This window comes from Phalacrocorax aristotelis, chromosome 18 (assembly GCF_949628215.1).
Source record: "Phalacrocorax aristotelis chromosome 18, bGulAri2.1, whole genome shotgun sequence".
NCBI classification, from domain to species: domain Eukaryota; kingdom Metazoa; phylum Chordata; class Aves; order Suliformes; family Phalacrocoracidae; genus Phalacrocorax; species Phalacrocorax aristotelis.
In genome coordinates, this window is record NC_134293.1 from 767,766 (window position 1) to 783,137 (window position 15,372).

General features: G+C 50.1%; 2 protein-coding genes across 6 annotated transcripts; one reads left to right on the forward strand and one right to left on the reverse strand.

The window, feature by feature from the left end:
- The first annotated feature begins 1,364 nt into the window (after positions 1-1,364).
- On the forward strand, positions 1,365-8,820 carry SERPINF1 (serpin family F member 1). 2 transcript variants are annotated; one of them, XM_075112883.1, is made up of 8 exons: positions 1,365-1,608; positions 4,286-4,371; positions 4,840-5,041; positions 5,121-5,276; positions 6,062-6,265; positions 7,063-7,205; positions 7,835-8,045; positions 8,417-8,820. In XM_075112883.1, exons 2-8 carry the CDS (start codon positions 4,294-4,296, stop codon positions 8,674-8,676), a joined length of 1,254 nt encoding a protein of 417 aa, XP_074968984.1. In that variant the 5' UTR covers positions 1,365-1,608; positions 4,286-4,293; the 3' UTR covers positions 8,677-8,820. The 2 variants fall into 2 exon arrangements, with proteins under 2 accessions (XP_074968984.1, XP_074968983.1); XM_075112882.1 differs by lacking the exon at positions 1,365-1,608 and adding an exon at positions 1,746-1,886.
- A 515-nt stretch (positions 8,821-9,335) lies between these two features.
- On the reverse strand, positions 9,336-15,286 carry SMYD4 (SET and MYND domain containing 4). Of its 4 annotated transcripts, XM_075112876.1 has the most exons (10): positions 15,156-15,286; positions 14,945-15,086; positions 14,672-14,761; positions 13,059-14,208; positions 12,577-12,759; positions 12,134-12,300; positions 11,337-11,469; positions 10,822-10,938; positions 10,341-10,464; positions 9,336-9,652 (listed from the first exon to the last, which is right to left on the reverse strand). In XM_075112876.1, exons 1-10 carry the CDS (start codon positions 15,284-15,286, stop codon positions 9,502-9,504), a joined length of 2,388 nt encoding a protein of 795 aa, XP_074968977.1. In that variant the 3' UTR covers positions 9,336-9,501. The 4 variants fall into 4 exon arrangements, with proteins under 4 accessions (XP_074968977.1, XP_074968976.1, XP_074968978.1 ...); XM_075112875.1 differs by lacking the exon at positions 14,672-14,761; XM_075112877.1 differs by lacking the exons at positions 11,337-11,469; positions 12,134-12,300.
- Positions 15,287-15,372: the final 86 nt, after the last annotated feature.

Genomic DNA, 15,372 nt, shown 5'->3' on the forward strand with positions numbered 1-15,372 from the left:
TATAGCTTATTTGCACCACTGGCTGAGAATATCAAATAAGGTTCAGTATCTTTAATATTAGATGCATTTTTTTCCTTACCAGAGCAAATTCTTGTGAACACGATCAGTACTTCCATAGCAGGCGTGAGCCCTGTTCAGGCAGCACGCTGCCTGCTCTCTTGAACCTAAACCAGAACGACAGCAAAATGTTTCTGTTGATTTAACAAACCTGATTTAAGCCCTTGCATCTAGTTAGAAGAGTATAACGCACCATTTCAGGGACACCCTTCACCTACGGGCACAAAGCTTGCTTTGGTCTATAATAACATTCTGTACAACCGCCACTCTGATTTAAATGGTTTAACACTGAACCTGTCTTTAAACAGATGGGCTTTCACAACAAGATAGAAACGAGATGTAAAAACTTCTCTAGTGGTCCTTCCATAAAGGGCATTTTAGTACCATAAATAAGGTATCAAAAGGAGATGAAAACCACCAGAAGACACCTCCACAGCCAACACCCCCACTTCTGGGCCGCCGACGGAAGACTAACGAGTACAAACATCTCTCTGCAGACGATGTCTCGCAGGGCAAGCCGCGCAGCAGCTGCAAGCAGAGCGGTTACTCTTCTCGTTAGAAGGGGTCACCTCTGAAGCACCGACTCACCACAGGGCAGGCTACCTGATTTGCTTTCCCACCTTGCAAAAGCAGCGGCTAACGCTTCTCTAAAGCCATCCTTTCCTCCCCGAGAGGGACTGGTGAGCTCCGTGCCAGCACGCACAAGTAACTCCTCGTTACCTGTCAGCGGCCAGGCTGGCAGCCCAAAGGGGAGAGGCCCCAGCGCAAGCCTAGGCTGGGCGCACCGACGTTACTGGCTACCATTTACGTGCAGCATTTCCAGGCAGACAAACAGCTGCCCCGGATCAGGCTAGCTACGTGTCCAGTTAGCCCAGCATGCTGGCTCTCCTGGTAGCCAGTAACTAATGGCCAGGGGAAAAAAGCCAAGAACGACTAAGGACAAGGAAAACCAACTGTTGTCTGGTTGCGTTGCCCAGCTGTCGACTCTGACGGTACATCCGACTGTTGCCAGCCTTCAGTGGGACCTGTCTTGCACTAATTTGCGTTGGGTCATGTCGCCCCCCCCACCTACTTATCTTTAATCTTCTGCAGTACCTAGTTACAATGCGTTTTACAATTTAATACTTACGAAAAATACACTATTTTGATTTAAATGTGCACTGATGGGTGCTTCTCTAGAGTCTCCTGTTGCAAAAAATAATGACACTCCTCTGCCCCTTTCCCTTCTCCAGATCATTTATCGTCTGTGAACTCCCCCAGCATTCTGTCGATTCATCGTTTTTACCAAGAGCCCTTGGCTTTTTAGTCTCTTTCTCTGCGGCCAAAAACTTCAAGCCGGTTCAGTTAATAACTTCTAGTTAACTAGCGACTATTGCGGGGTAGAACCGCTTCGGAACATCTTCCCCTTCACTGCTTTAAACAGCAACAGCATCCTGCTTCCACTTCACACGCGTCTCCGTTGGATCTTGGACACGGATCCATCGATCCATCGCACGCCGCTGCACCTGCGAGGGGAGGAATCCCCTCGTGTGAGAGCCGGCAGCCCTGCGGGTAAGACTCGCTCCAGCAGGCCGGGGGAGCACCGCGGCTCCGAGCCCGGGTCCCCCGCCGGACCGCGCCCGCCGCGGGGGGCTCCGTGCCTGGGGGGGGCGGCCGGGGCTGCGGAGCCGCTGCGCCCGCGGGAAATGGGGGCAGAGCACTTTAAGAGAGCCCCGGGAAGCTGTAACCTGAAGCCTGCCGAAGGCTGGGCCGGGGGAAGCAGCAAAAAGCAGATGTGGCCGCAGCGAAGCCGCAGTGCCGCCGCCTCGCAGCCGCCGGAGCAGCCCCAGGTAAGGGCCCGCTCCCCGGGGCGGGCAGCGCTCGGGGCACCGGGGGGGGACCGGCTGCTCGGCGGGGGCGCCCAGGGGACACCGCACCGAACCGGGCTTGGGAACCGGCGTGGTTTTCTGCGCCTCTGGCGCCTGTGCTGCAGCCGGGAGCACGCTTTTTCCTTGCGAGGGTAACGGATTTGGTGGTGGTCAGACCCCCTAGAGCTAGTGGTCGCAGGGGTGCTTCAGGAGGTAGTGCTGTGGGGTGGGGCGAGCGCAGCCAGCAGCCCGGACTCGCGGGGGATGGTGCATAGCACCCCTAAAATCACAACTGTTTATAAATGCTGTGAGACTCGTCCCGCTGCAGCGGGAAAGCGGGATGTTCCCTTTGCACCCTCGCAAACATGCGGCTCCCAGCACCAAGTTCCTTCTCAGCTCGTCTCTCAAAGCTTTCTTCCTGCGCCTTCCCGACGGTAGCTTCACACGCTGCACGCTGTTGCTCCTTCTCTTCCATTTAAAGACAGCCACAGGTTTTAGTGTCATGCCCGAAACCATCCCACCTCTGCTCCCACCAAATTAGTTTTTTCTGCACTTTTGGCTGTGCTAGGAGATGTGCAAATAGAATCCAGATGTCCAGGCCAAATCAAACGCAAAAGGCTTTGTATTTCTAAAATGGAAATTGCTTTTTGGCAAAGTGTGAGAAATATGAAGCTGGTGACAGTACTGGCAAAAACAATACAAATCTGCAAAACCAATCTCCGCTCTCATGCTCCCAGGAGCTCAGCGTAGTTGGAAGCAGGGGTTGTGTTGAGATGATTATTTTTTTTCAGAGAAAAGGTTGTGCTCCATGGAAAACCTTCATCTCTAAACTAGACAGAACCAAACCTCTTTGGCTCAGCATGCAAGAGCACTGCTCGGTGCAGGCACCCTCACAAAGCCCTCGCTAAGACCTGTTTAACTTAGAGTCACGCAGGGCTTCTGTCATCTCTCTCTCAGCGTGGTGCCTATCCACTGTAACACTCTGCAATGATATGAGCAATGCCAGCATCATATCCACTGTCGTACCACCGAGCGCATCGGTCTGTTCCAGCACAGTAAATCCTCTCGATGCACATCTGCACCAGAACACCCCATCTGCTCGGCAGCTAGGGCGGCAGCAGGTCACGGCATGCAAGTGCACAGGGAGAAGAAGGTACCACTCCCGCGTTACGCTGTCTGACCGTAGATGAAAACTTAAAACCTCCACCATGACACCTTTTTCTCCAAGGCAGAACTGCCTCCAGAAAAAAAAGGTTTTGGCAGGAAAGGGAAACAGCAAACTGCCTTCCACTGAAGCACAACCTCTGCCTGAGCAGACTGGGTCCTGCACTGGGGCTGTTGTAGCCACGTGGCTTTAAGTTGTATTTCTACCAGCAGGAATGTTTTCTTTATAACTGAAGTTAATCTGAAACACATGTTCTTTCTCCTACTTCACTGGATGCCTGGATCACAGGGGTTAGTTAAATACAACCCTCTTCCTTTAATTTCTGGGAATCTATATAAACATTGCTTCAGACCAGCCTCAGTGGCGTCTGTTCTCAGGGGCATGACACTTCTGCAGTAGCTCTGGTTTACCCGCAGTGAAGCCCTGGGTTACACGCTGTCCTTTGGACCAGACAGATCTGTCTGGAAGGGCCACATATGCCAGTACTGGAGTGATTAAAAGCAGATTCCACAGAAGGAACAGCCCTGGGGAGTTTGGTACTTTTCTCCCACTTCCATTAAAAATGTTGAATAAGCCAAGCTCTGCCTTTCACTTCTTCTCTAGGTCTGGCCCAGCGCTAGGTATTTACTCCCAGCCCCTTCCCTTACTGTCTTTTAAGAAAGCTCTTCTACTTTTACTTTATCGAATCGCAGATAAGAAGCAAAGACTAGACGTAGGCTGTACAGCCTTCCCGGTACACGCAGACACATGACAAACTACTGCCTGAGGCAGGTAGCTCGCACAGCAGAGCAGTAACCAGCCAGTTTCGCCTTCTGCCCCATTCAACAATACGGATTTGCTACCTTTTATAAATGAAGTATTGAATTTGTTAAAGTCTAAAACTCCGAAGATACGGTTTAGTGCTTTTCCGGCCCTTGGCACTCAGAAACTGCCAGCATCAGTGCTGTCTGGGCCACACACATCTGCTTTTGTGCTCAGGCGCACCCGGGCATGTGTGCTTGCCCAATTTTAAAGTCATTGGGGCCAGGCTGGCCGAATACTTCAGACTAAAGAAGAAAACCCAGCTGAGATCAGGTGTGCGTTTCACAGTTGGGAAGGACAAGCAGCAGCACGTGTCATCGCAGTCCCTGTCACAACCAGGTACAGCGAATAGTAGCAGTAGTAGATGTATTTGCTCAGTTGCTCAAACCACCTCTGTCATGTTCTTGCTCTGTAGGTTCAGGCATGCAGATTCCAGTGGTTCTCCTTTTCCTGGGTCTCTTAACGGTCCCAAGCAGATCCCAGAACTCAGCTGCTGAGCAGGTGAGTAGGAGACAACATGCGGAGAGTGAGGGAAAGATACTTGGAGCAGGTAATTTAATTTTAGAGAATCTTACGGAAGGATTAAGCACTCCTTACTTAGGAGTAAGTTAGTAAGGAGTTAGTACCTTAGGAGTTAAGTTAAGGAGTTAGTAACTTAGGAGGGTTACTAGGATTTTATTTAGCAACATAATGAGACTAACTCCTGCTTTACCTAGATAAAACCACAGTAGTTACATCAGGGGATGACCGTGAGGCAGAAATAGTGGATTCCAATCCGAGTGCTGCCTTCCATTTTACTGGGCCACTGTAAAGAAACTGTTCCTACACTCTCTATCAGTAAGATTAAGCCAGTATTTGTGTAGATCGTAGGAGAGTATCTGTAAGTTGCTTGCCTTTGGAATGTTTATCACAGCTGCGCCTCCTCTTAAAAACTGCAAGTCTAACCGAAGCGCTCCCTGTACCTGCTAGAACTCTGCCACCGCTGATGGGGCCAACGCCGGCGAGGTCGAAGAGGAAGATCCGTTCTATAAGAGCCCTGTGAACAAGCTGGCAGCTGCAGTCTCCAACTTTGGCTATGACCTGTACCGTCAGCAATCTAGCCGGACAGCCACTGCCAACGTGCTGCTGTCTCCGTTCAGCCTGGCTACTGCCCTTTCTGGTCTCTCGCTTGGTGAGTCCTTGCCCCTTCTCCTCAGGCGCTGTTTGGCTGGACGGGCCTCCCCTCATGCTGTTGTCCTTGTCGTGGGCAGGGGCTGGAGAACGAACAGAAGATGTGATTTCTCGCGCTCTCTTCTACGATCTGCTTAACAAAGCTGAGGTTCACAACACTTACAAGGACCTACTGAACAGCGTGTCTGGACCAGAGAAGAGCATGAAAAGTGCCGCCAGGATCATCTTGGAGAAAAGTAAAAGCCCTTCTTCCCCTCTCTCAGATTTAACCTAAACAACTAGCAGAGGTAGGACACACTGAGTAACACTGTGCTAGCAGCTTTGGCTCTGACATTCTGTCGAGCCAGGACGCAGACAGTGCATGGAATGCTCTTCCTGCTCCAGAAAAGCCCTGGAAAGTTTGTGTGCGCATAAATAAAAGACCAGACCTATGCACACAAAGACACTGCTGACAGAGCAGCTAACAAGCGGAAGACCTATAAGAAACCTGCTGAGAATTTTGCTTTCGCTCTAGGTTTTCTGGCAGGTGTTGCTAACTTCCAGGAACCACAAATCACATTTTCTATTTGTGATAGCATTCAGCCATGTTCCTTTATTTAATTCCTTGCAGAACTATTTGAAATGTCTGCTTTCAGCATGGAATAAACATCTGCTGAGAAAGCTAAGAGCTATCTTTTGGAACCTGCTGGTTCCAAGAATCCAATAGGTTGAGTAAGCCGTACTCATATAGTGAGCTGGAGAAAGAAGAAAGACTGATGTAGGAATAGCTGTGTCCAAGCCTTCTGTTCTTACTTTACTTTTCAGAAGGGAGTTATCCCGTACTCCAGCACGGGTAGCTATAGGATTTGGATCAGTTTCCTCCAATGGCCTTCAGTCATTCTTCTTCAAAGCAGGTTTCTGTATACACACAGCCACAGAAGTTTTACGAGAGAACTGCTGCCGGGCTTTGGATTGCAATCTGCTGCCTTGAGATTGTCTTGATAAGGGAGCCAGCTGCAATACCGGTGTTTTTGTTCCCCAGGACTGAGGGTGAAGCCTGGTTTCCACAGCGAACTAGAGAAGTCCTACAAGATGCGTCTGAGGGCACTAAGTGGCAATACCCAGTTAGACCTCCAAGAAATCAACAACTGGGTACGACAGCAGACAAAGGGAAGGATTATGCGGTTTATGAAGGACATGCCCACGGATGTCAGTATTCTCCTTGCTGGGGCTGCTTACTTCAAGGGTAAGAATGTTGTGTACTTTATTACAGAGAAGGTCTACAAAGCACGTGTGAGAAGAGATGCAAGGGAATGCTCTCACTTCCTATAGAGCAAACAGCCCGCCAGAGAGCCAGAGTGTAGGGAGAAAGGGTTTGAGAATGTTTAGTAAAGAAGGAAAAATGGACGCTACCTGAACAGAAATAGTCCTCAAGGGAGGGGTTAGTACTCTTGGGAAGCTGAATCTTGACCTGTTTGCAGTAAGAGACCAGAGAAGAAAATTTAAGCTCACAAAGCTGCACAGCAAGAGAGAGAATCTTACCCTTCAGGGGAGGCACAGCTTAAAGGAGCGCACTGAGCCTTTTTGCCCCGGTAGAGGGAATGGAGGGAGATACTAGAGAGCTGTTCTAGAATATGCTGTAAGCCAGCGTCCTATAGAATTACTGCTTAGAGACAAGCAGCAAAATAAAGGCTGGGGAGAGAAGCACTTTATATGCATTGACACAACTGTTACCCTTTAAAATAGTTTTGTAATTACATAAGTAGACATCAACTTCCCAATAGCTACTCCACCCATACACTGGCTTGATTTTTTAATTTCTCATTCAGCCAATTCTCAGATGAAAAGGAGGGGCCAAAGAGTGGCACTAAATCAGTAGCTCCAATCAGTCTATTTCCATCTCTACCATCATTCAGTTATGCCTCAACTCCTAAAGCACAAATACTGTATATATAAAGCGTGAGATTACTCGGCCACAGACACAAGCCCGGTTTCATACGCTATTACTCCAGAAAATCCTCAATTTTATCTTTTAAAAAACAGGGACGTGGAAAACCAAGTTTGACACCAAGAAGACTGCCCTGAAGGACTTCCATTTGCATGAGGACAGAACGGTGAAGGTGCCCATGATGTCGGACCCCAAAGCCATACTGCGATACGGTTTTGACTCAGAACTCAACTGCAAGGTCAGAGAGCAAATATTGCACAAGGTCTCCTAACCCTACTGAGGAACAGGCTCGGCTACACTTTACCTGTTAACCCGTTCCAGAAGACAGCCCTGCTCCTCCCATCAGGCTAGTTTTGCAATCCCTGTTTTGAAAGGCAGTATGTTGATCCGTGGAATATCCTACTTCTACACTGGCTGTGTGACAAGCAGCCCAGAATTTAAGTAATGCACAGGTCCTGCTAGCCTGTATTGCTTGACCTAAAGTTGGGCAAGAGGGGCAGGGCACACTCCTCAAAACTTTTCCATCTCTACCTCTTTCAACAAGTCTTTCACTGTAGCATGAGCTCAAAGGTGTTCCAGCTGAGAATCCCCCAAAGCAATACCACAGTTCATTACAGGATTCAGCAGGCGAGAGAGAGCACTCGCCATGTAATGGCAGAATTCACAGAGTGCAGCACGGGCTGATGAAAGCCTGGGCTCCAGAAGGTTCAGGAAGCATCATTCCGATAAAAGCAAAGAGTGAAGATGACCAAATGTTAACTGGAAAGGCTGCCCAGGCAGTCGAGATTCAGGCCTGTGCCTGCTACAGGACGGGTAAAACTGTTTATTCTTTACATGACCCTTTCTTATTTATAACTGGCCTTCCAGATTGCCCAGCTGCCCTTGACAGAGGGAATCAGTGCCATGTTCTTCCTGCCTACGAAGGTGACCCAGAATATGACTCTGATTGAGGAAAGCCTTACTTCTGAGTTTGTCCACGACGTAGACAAGGAGCTGAAGACAGTCCACGCTGTGCTCAGCTTGCCCAAACTAAAGCTGAACTATGAAGAGGCACTTGGCAGCACACTAAAGGAGACAAGTATGTACCTCACACACCCTCTACAGACTGCCAGGGCTCAAAGCAGTGGGCAAGTTGCTTCCTGCTCTCAGAATATGAAGCTGGTGGGTTATTAGTTAGGTCCTGCTGTCAGTCGATAGAGATTTCACCAGCAACTAAATCACCTTGGTCCAGGACTCCTCAACCTTTTATGACGTCTTTCCACCAAGCTCATACAACGCTCCTGAGATTGAGAAGCTCAGTACAAACAGATGTAAGCTGCTTCTCCCTCTTACCCCCAATAAACTCCACCAGAGCCACCACACACCCTCCTGGACCACAGCATTAGCAGTACTGCTCCCCCACCGGCAATCTATGCTTTCAGCTAATGGAATTTTCTTTCCTTCCTCCAGGGCTCCAATCACTTTTCACATCACCTGATTTTGGCAAGATTTCTACCAAACCTATCAAGCTATCTCACGTGCAACACAAGGCAGTTCTGGAGCTTAGTGAAGATGGGGAAAGATCCACACCAAACCCTGGGGTGAATGCTGCTCGCCTGACCTTCCCCATAGAATATCACGTGGACAGACCTTTCCTTCTTGTACTGCGAGATGATACCACTGGAACCCTCCTCTTCATTGGCAAGATCCTGGACCCCAGGAGTGTTTAGATCCCTTCACAATAATCTGCAATGGTAGGGCCCAAATGGAAAGGGTGGTATTGGGAGGGATACTGGCTCCCTGCTCTGCTGCACAAAGACACAACTTGCAAATCTTATGCCTTCATGCTGCAATAAAAGAGCTTTTGCTATTAACCTCAGCAAGCCCCAGTATTTTCCCTTGAAAGATTGCCTGCCTATGTCATACGCCTTCACACTCCCCTCTTGCCCAGACTGAGCCACAATGCAGTCCTGTGTCCTGTACGCAAGCATCTGTCTGGTGTACACTGCATTCTTCCCTATCCCGTCTTTCAACCTGACGCCAGTTGTTTACACTGAATCCCTCGTCACTGACAGGTCTGTGCTGGTAGCCCTCCCAGTTCTGCAGTGCCACCTCTTACAGCTTGTAATTTGCACTTCCCAGCCTGCTGCCTCACCCATTCCAGCCATTTACATTTCACACTGGCAAGAAGAAAAGTGCTTCCTAGCATTAGAAAGAAAAGGCAGCGTGGCTGGGATGACTGCGTGTTCGTAACCATCAGGGTACCACACACGGGGGATGCACAGCTCCAGTAACACACGCATCCACAGGCACCTCGAATGCTTGCTTCAAACTCACATGCAGAAATGGTACAACAGCATCTGTTCCCACCATACCACACACAGACCCCTCATGTTAGAACCGGTCATTTTATTTACAACAGTCTCACTAAAGAGCATTTTAGATTTCGTTCAAGTTGTTACGTACGATTTTCCAGCTTGTACTACATGACTACCTTACCACGTGGAACTTAGCTTTGATGAAAGATCACATTGCAGCTTCCTTTGACAGGGAAATTAAGTCCTCTGAAGGATGTTTGTGGGAAGCTCTAACAGACAGGTCTTCATCTCTTGTAGTTCCTGGATCTGAGCACTCTGAGGACCACAGTGCACTGACAAGATCTCCTCTGCTCTCTGAATTGTGCTCAGAGCTTGAGAAACTGCAAATCTGAAACAGGAAGAGAATAAGAACAGAGTACACAAAACACTTTATTCAGCTCCTTGACTTACACAACCTTTAACCCCTCCCAAAAAAACCTAAACCTGTTGACGGGTACAGGTCCTCCCCTCCACTGCCTTTCAGCGCCAGGCAAATAGCGTGCACTTCAGCTGCAAAGGGAGGGTGGGGAAAAAAGGTAAGGATGTGGACAAAAACTTGGAACGTTATCTTTGAGTACAGGTACCCACTGCTTCCTCACTACAGCTCCCGCTAAAATTAATTCCGTTGAAGGGGGGTGGTGTGAGAAGATTTTCAGCAGCAGTCAGGATTTGCATGCCAAAAGAGGGACAAAACAGAGCAAGAGGATTTTATTTCCTCCTTTGACAAGATGTCAGCAACATTATACAACCGAGGTATAAACACCAAGGGTGACTAGTTGTCAAATAGTAAATAGGACAGGGAGAAGAAAATAATAGAGAGGCACAAAGCAGAGAAATGGATCCAAAGGGAGTCATGAGGTATAAGTGAACCCCAGAGGGGCTAATGAACTTGAGTAATGCCCGACTTCGGTACCCGTGCCAGACTGCCCAGGGTCCCGTCAGACGCCCTGCAAGATGCCAAGGGCCACCTGCCACGATATTGTGTCAGACACACAGGAGCGGTGCAGGGAAGAGACAGATAATGAAAGCAAATTTACCCGTTGAAGAGAATTTGTGCCAGCTTGAAGAGTTCATGACCTATTTCCACACTCGATGAGCCATGATGCATTTCCACAATCTCAATACTCTTCTCCAGGTGCCTGGCTGCTTCCTGCCACTTCCCTGATGGAAAAAACAAAACAAACCAAAAACTGAGTAATGAATAAATACTTTCTAGAGCTACTGCCACCCAAAAAATATGACAGCATTATGCAAAATGTGATGACCTATGTCCACAGCATTCTTGGAAGGCTGCAGACCTCAGAACCAGGACAGGGAATCTAGAAGAACACAAGATCACATTAGTGTTCACTGGCTGCTGGGAACTCAGTTTTGGCTAAAGTAGTCTTTGTGAGAGCCCTGCTGTCAAAACTAGAGAAGTGCGGTAGGAGACAAGTGAAAGGGCTAGTCAGAGAGAAGGCCAGTCACATTAAAGTCAAAGTTCAGAAAACTAAAGATGATGAGAAGACAATGCCATACCAAGCGTAGCATAGACCTGAGCCAGACGATCCTCCATCTCTCCCATCAGCAAATGCTCTGGAGACAAGAAGTTTCCAGCATCCATCTGACACTTCAGGAGCATTTTGATAGCCTGATCTATAACAAACAGGGTACAGAATTCATCCTACTGGCCAATCTCCAGCTTTCCATGATCCATGAAATAAGTCCAATCTCATCTCTGCATCCTACACGGCTAGATCTGGATTTGGTTAGGATTCAACATCAACTTCATCTGCAACCCTGCTTATTCCCTGCTTGGGAACGTATAACTCCAATGTTACCCTGAGTTCTTTTAGTTACTATGGAATAACGTGTGACTTAGATTAACACCTGGATCAGGGGTATAAAATACCCTAAAGCTCAAGTCCCCAGGGACACCAGGCTGCATGCCAGAAGACCCCAACTGCATAAGCAACAGTGCCATCTCATGGCTAGAACAACGTCTCCCGATGTGTGCTCATTTGCTGACCTTAAAGCAGAAAGCTGAGCCTTACCGGCCTTCCTGTCTCTTAGCAGTTCTAATGCTTTCTCCATTTGGTGCTGAAGGTCTCGTAAACGCAGCGACAGGCTCTCTCTGCTGACTGAGATTGCACAAGCTTCATTTGAACAACAAAGCATTTCTTCCCCCTGTGGAAATCATCCCTGCGATCGTTCCTGCTCACAGGCAACTCAAAGCTGACTTTCCATCTCCGTTATCTCTGTATTATGTTACAGAGATGCTAAGTAGTTTCTCAGTTGCATTCATTAAACAAAATTACTTGCTTGCAAATTGCTACCAGCTTATTTGATTTTATGAGAAACTTCCAGGAGCAGCTCTGACTATGTGAGCTATAGATGAGACCAAAGCAGGGTCATGCGGTACAACTAACGTTCATACAAGATACATACTGTGTTGACTTCTCCTCATCTAACCCACACTAGGTGGTTTCATTTACATCCTGTGAACTGCAGAGAGCATGACTGTCACTACAGAGAGCCCCTGGATTTACACCTCCCAGACCTCCATTTTCTTTCCTAAATATCCCCCTTCCCCCGATCTGATATTCTAAGGTTCTCTCAGCAAGTTCAAAGGGATTTTAACTCGCTATTAAAGGCGTTATTTTCCCTAGAATGCTGGAAGACTGGCATACATGAATGTTACAAGGAAGCTGCTAAGAACCGCAATATACTGTCTTGACTCTACAGGGGCTTTTGCCTTCTGAGCAGAGGTCACAGTCTCGGGTCTTTAACTCCTGAACCTCCCAGAGACCCAGATGCTACACATCCCAGTAAGTTACACAATCGTAACTACCTGCATTGAAGCCTGGCAGCTAGGACAGCAGAATGAGTTTCTCATGGGCACCACACTCTTGACATCAGACTCTAACTCATCAAGGCATGCCTGGCAGCGACACTCAAAGAAATACTGACTGAGAAGCTGTTGTCTCTCAGCAACCCTCATTCTGCATCGGTGAGGCCCTGCAAAGGGACGGCAAGGGTGGAAATCACTAAAGGTACATTTCTTAACACCAGACGGTTATAACTGAGACTAAATATATCATATTTTGGAGACTGAAAACATAACAGTGGGCTCAGGAGATACACTCTTGCATTGATATCTTTGATCAAAGCTTACACATACACAAAGACTCCAGCAACATTACACTGGGAATTATGATATTAACAGCGATCAGTTCACATGCCAAGTAGAGGTGAAAGAATGTCTGTGCCTTGAGACAGAGAGTTAATACTTACCATAGCAATGGAAAATCTCCTGGCCGCTGGGGATTGGCTGTGATGCCCTGACAGTGGCAGCTGTCCCACTAAATGACACGCTGATATTGGGACTGCACGAATGGTTCAGAAGGCTGAGGACAGGAAAGAAGGCTGTCGCCAGGCGCGCAGGCTTCTTATTTACAACAGCACCATCTCTGGACCCTAAAGACAGAGGAAAAACAAGCAGGTTGAGAATGAATGCTCAGTAACCCACGCATCTTATGCAACGAGCACTGTGACCAATTGCAGATAACAGTAGAAAGGTTTCTGGTATCGCTGCAATAAATAATAGCTGAATACCCTCTGCACGTGCACCAGAGAACAGGCCAGCATGGCACAAGGCCAGTAAATTTTAAGCCAGTCCTTCCCATCTGCAATGGGAGCTTTTACAACTGATAATCTCTTCACACAAGCTAGACGGGCAAGGGCAACAGAGAAAGGCTTAAAAGTTTTCATCTTACCCAACTCCTGCATTACAGTGATCGCTTGTGCATTACACTGCAGCTGCAACACATGCCTCAGCATCGCTTCTGCCACAGTCTTCAGCTCTGGAGACAATTCACCTGATGTTTCTTCATGTGTCTCTGGTTTGGACCACTTCTCAGATGATTCCTGACGCAAAACAGCAGCCTCTAAGCCAGCTTCCTGCAGCTGTTTGCATATAGCTACTACACTCAGCATGCAAAGGAACTTATGTTCAGGGCTGTGCTTCTCAGCGTGTGGCAAAAGGTTGAAGACAGCTTGGTAAGAGCTCTGGTACTGCCCGTTGTCGTTACAACCAGGGATACCTCTGGTACCAGCTCCTGTATCTGGTGCCTCACTGAGACCTTTGCATCTTGCCTCAGGGTTATGAAGATCCTTGTCACCATTGTGGGACCATTCCACGAGCCTGCTAACCTCTGCAAATCCCGCCACTAGAACAGTCCTCAGGGCAACGTGGCAGAAGACCCCTAATGTGAGAAGCAGCGCTCCCAGGGGGCACTCCGTCCTGTGGTACTGCTCCCACGCCACCTCCGCACACTTCTGGCTGCAGTACTTTGCGTAACTGCACCCACGGCAAGGCACTGAGGCCAAGAGCTGCCTCAGACAACGGTGGCAATAAAGATCTGCGTTAGTGACTCGAGTGTCCCACGCTGTTTCACTGCTGGCCTGCAGGTGACTCTCCTCTGGGCAGAGCACGCTTACAAAGGCCTCCTCTTTCAACAAGCTCTGTCCTGGCAGGATGTCCTGGGAGGCCACCAGGTGACGACCTCTCTCTCTATTGAAATTCAAGCTCAAAGATGAAGATGCACCTGAAATACTGTCATTCTCTTCCCAGATCTCTGACTTCCTTTGAATGTCACCAGATGCTTCTTGTGCAGGTTCTGCACAACTCTCTTTCTCCTGTATTTTCATCTTCAGTTGACTTAACTTTTTCAGCAGTGTCTGGTGTGAAGAACTAGTCACAATCCCATCCTTAGCAATTTTATTCTCCGCCACGCTGAGGGTGTCTGCTGCATCCTGTACCCTCCCCAAACACAGCAGACATTCAGCTTTCCGCAGCAAGACTTTGGGCAGCAGCCTCTCTGGATAGCCATGACTTTCAGCCCTGGCAATATCTTCCAAACAAACCTAGAAACAAAGACGAGGCCTTTCAAACATACTTGAAAACCATCTGAGACTCGTGCTCTTTTATTCCACCTAAGATGCAGAATATTTTAATAAGACTATGTTAATCAGCAAATCCTACGTGCGTAGCCAATCTGCTGGCCGGATAAAGCCTCCTGATGTAGAACAGGAATGCCTCAAAAAGTTTAAGTGACGACGGATGCTTCGAGCAGGCTTTGGAAGCACATCTGATCGACAGCCTCTCGTGCTGACAACCAAATACCGGCGGTGGCGGGGTCTGCAGGAGCACCCACCCGCACCCTGCGTGCAAACACGCCTCCGATGGCGCCTGGGCTTTCCTCGCCCCAGTCCCGCTCCCGCCGCAGGGGAGGCCCCAGGCCGCCCGGGCCTGCCCGGGGGCACCCAGGATCTCGGGGGGGGTGTGGGGGGGGGCTGCCGCGGGTCCCGCTGCCCCAGCGCCCCTTACCTCAAAGCGCCCGAGGTGGAAGAGGGCGGCGGAGCGGTTGGCGAAGCAGACGGACACCTCGGGGCTGCCGGGGAGCTCGTGGGACGCCGCCTGCGGACACCGGAGAGCTGCTGCCTCGGCGGGGGGCCCCCCACGGGGCCCCTCCCGGCCAGGGCTGCGGGGTCCCCCTCCCCGGGGTCCCTCTCCCCGGGGACCCCCTCACGGCAGCCCCACCCCCCACCGGGAGCCCTTCCACAAAGGCCCCGGGCCGTGAGGCCCCCCCGCCGCACCTACCTGCGAGTAGAGCCCCGCGGCGGCCCGGTAACGGCGGCGGCCGAACAACCGGTTTCCCTCCTCCCGGTAGAACCGTGCGGCCGCCGGCTCCTTCCCCGCGCGCGCCCGGCGGCACAACCGGTGCAGCGCCTCCGCCTCGGGCCTGTGGGACACGGAGGTCAGCTCCGCACCGCGCCCCACTTCCCCCGCCCCGCCCGGCCCCGCCCCTCACCGGAGGAGGCCGCAGCCCAGGCGCAGCGTTTCGTGCAGCGACGCCGCTGCTAAGCGCTCCCGCAGCGCCGGTTCTAGCGCGGCCCAGCGCCGGGCGGCGCACAGCCGCCACTCCTCCACCGGCAGCGCCATCGCCGGTACCCCAATGGCAGCGCCCAACGGCACCGCCCGGGAGCGTTTCCGCCGTACGGCACCGGGCAGCCAATAGGAGCGCAGCG

Coding starts and splice junctions, on each gene's coding strand:
- SMYD4 (XM_075112876.1), bottom strand. CDS start 15,286: ATGGCGCTGCCGGTGGAGGAGTGGCGGCTGTGCGCCGCCCGGCGCTGG. Junction 14,209..14,671: donor TCCACCTCGGGCGCTTTGAG/GTAAGGGGCGCT, acceptor CTTTGTTTCTAG/GTTTGTTTGGAAGATATTGC. Junction 9,653..10,340: donor GCACAAATTCTCTTCAACGG/GTAAATTTGCTT, acceptor TTCCTGTTTCAG/ATTTGCAGTTTCTCAAGCTC.
- SERPINF1 (XM_075112883.1), top strand. CDS start 4,294: ATGCAGATTCCAGTGGTTCTCCTTTTCCTGGGTCTCTTAACGGTCCCA. Junction 7,206..7,834: donor ACTCAGAACTCAACTGCAAG/GTCAGAGAGCAA, acceptor CTGGCCTTCCAG/ATTGCCCAGCTGCCCTTGAC. Junction 8,046..8,416: donor CAGCACACTAAAGGAGACAA/GTATGTACCTCA, acceptor TCCTTCCTCCAG/GGCTCCAATCACTTTTCACA.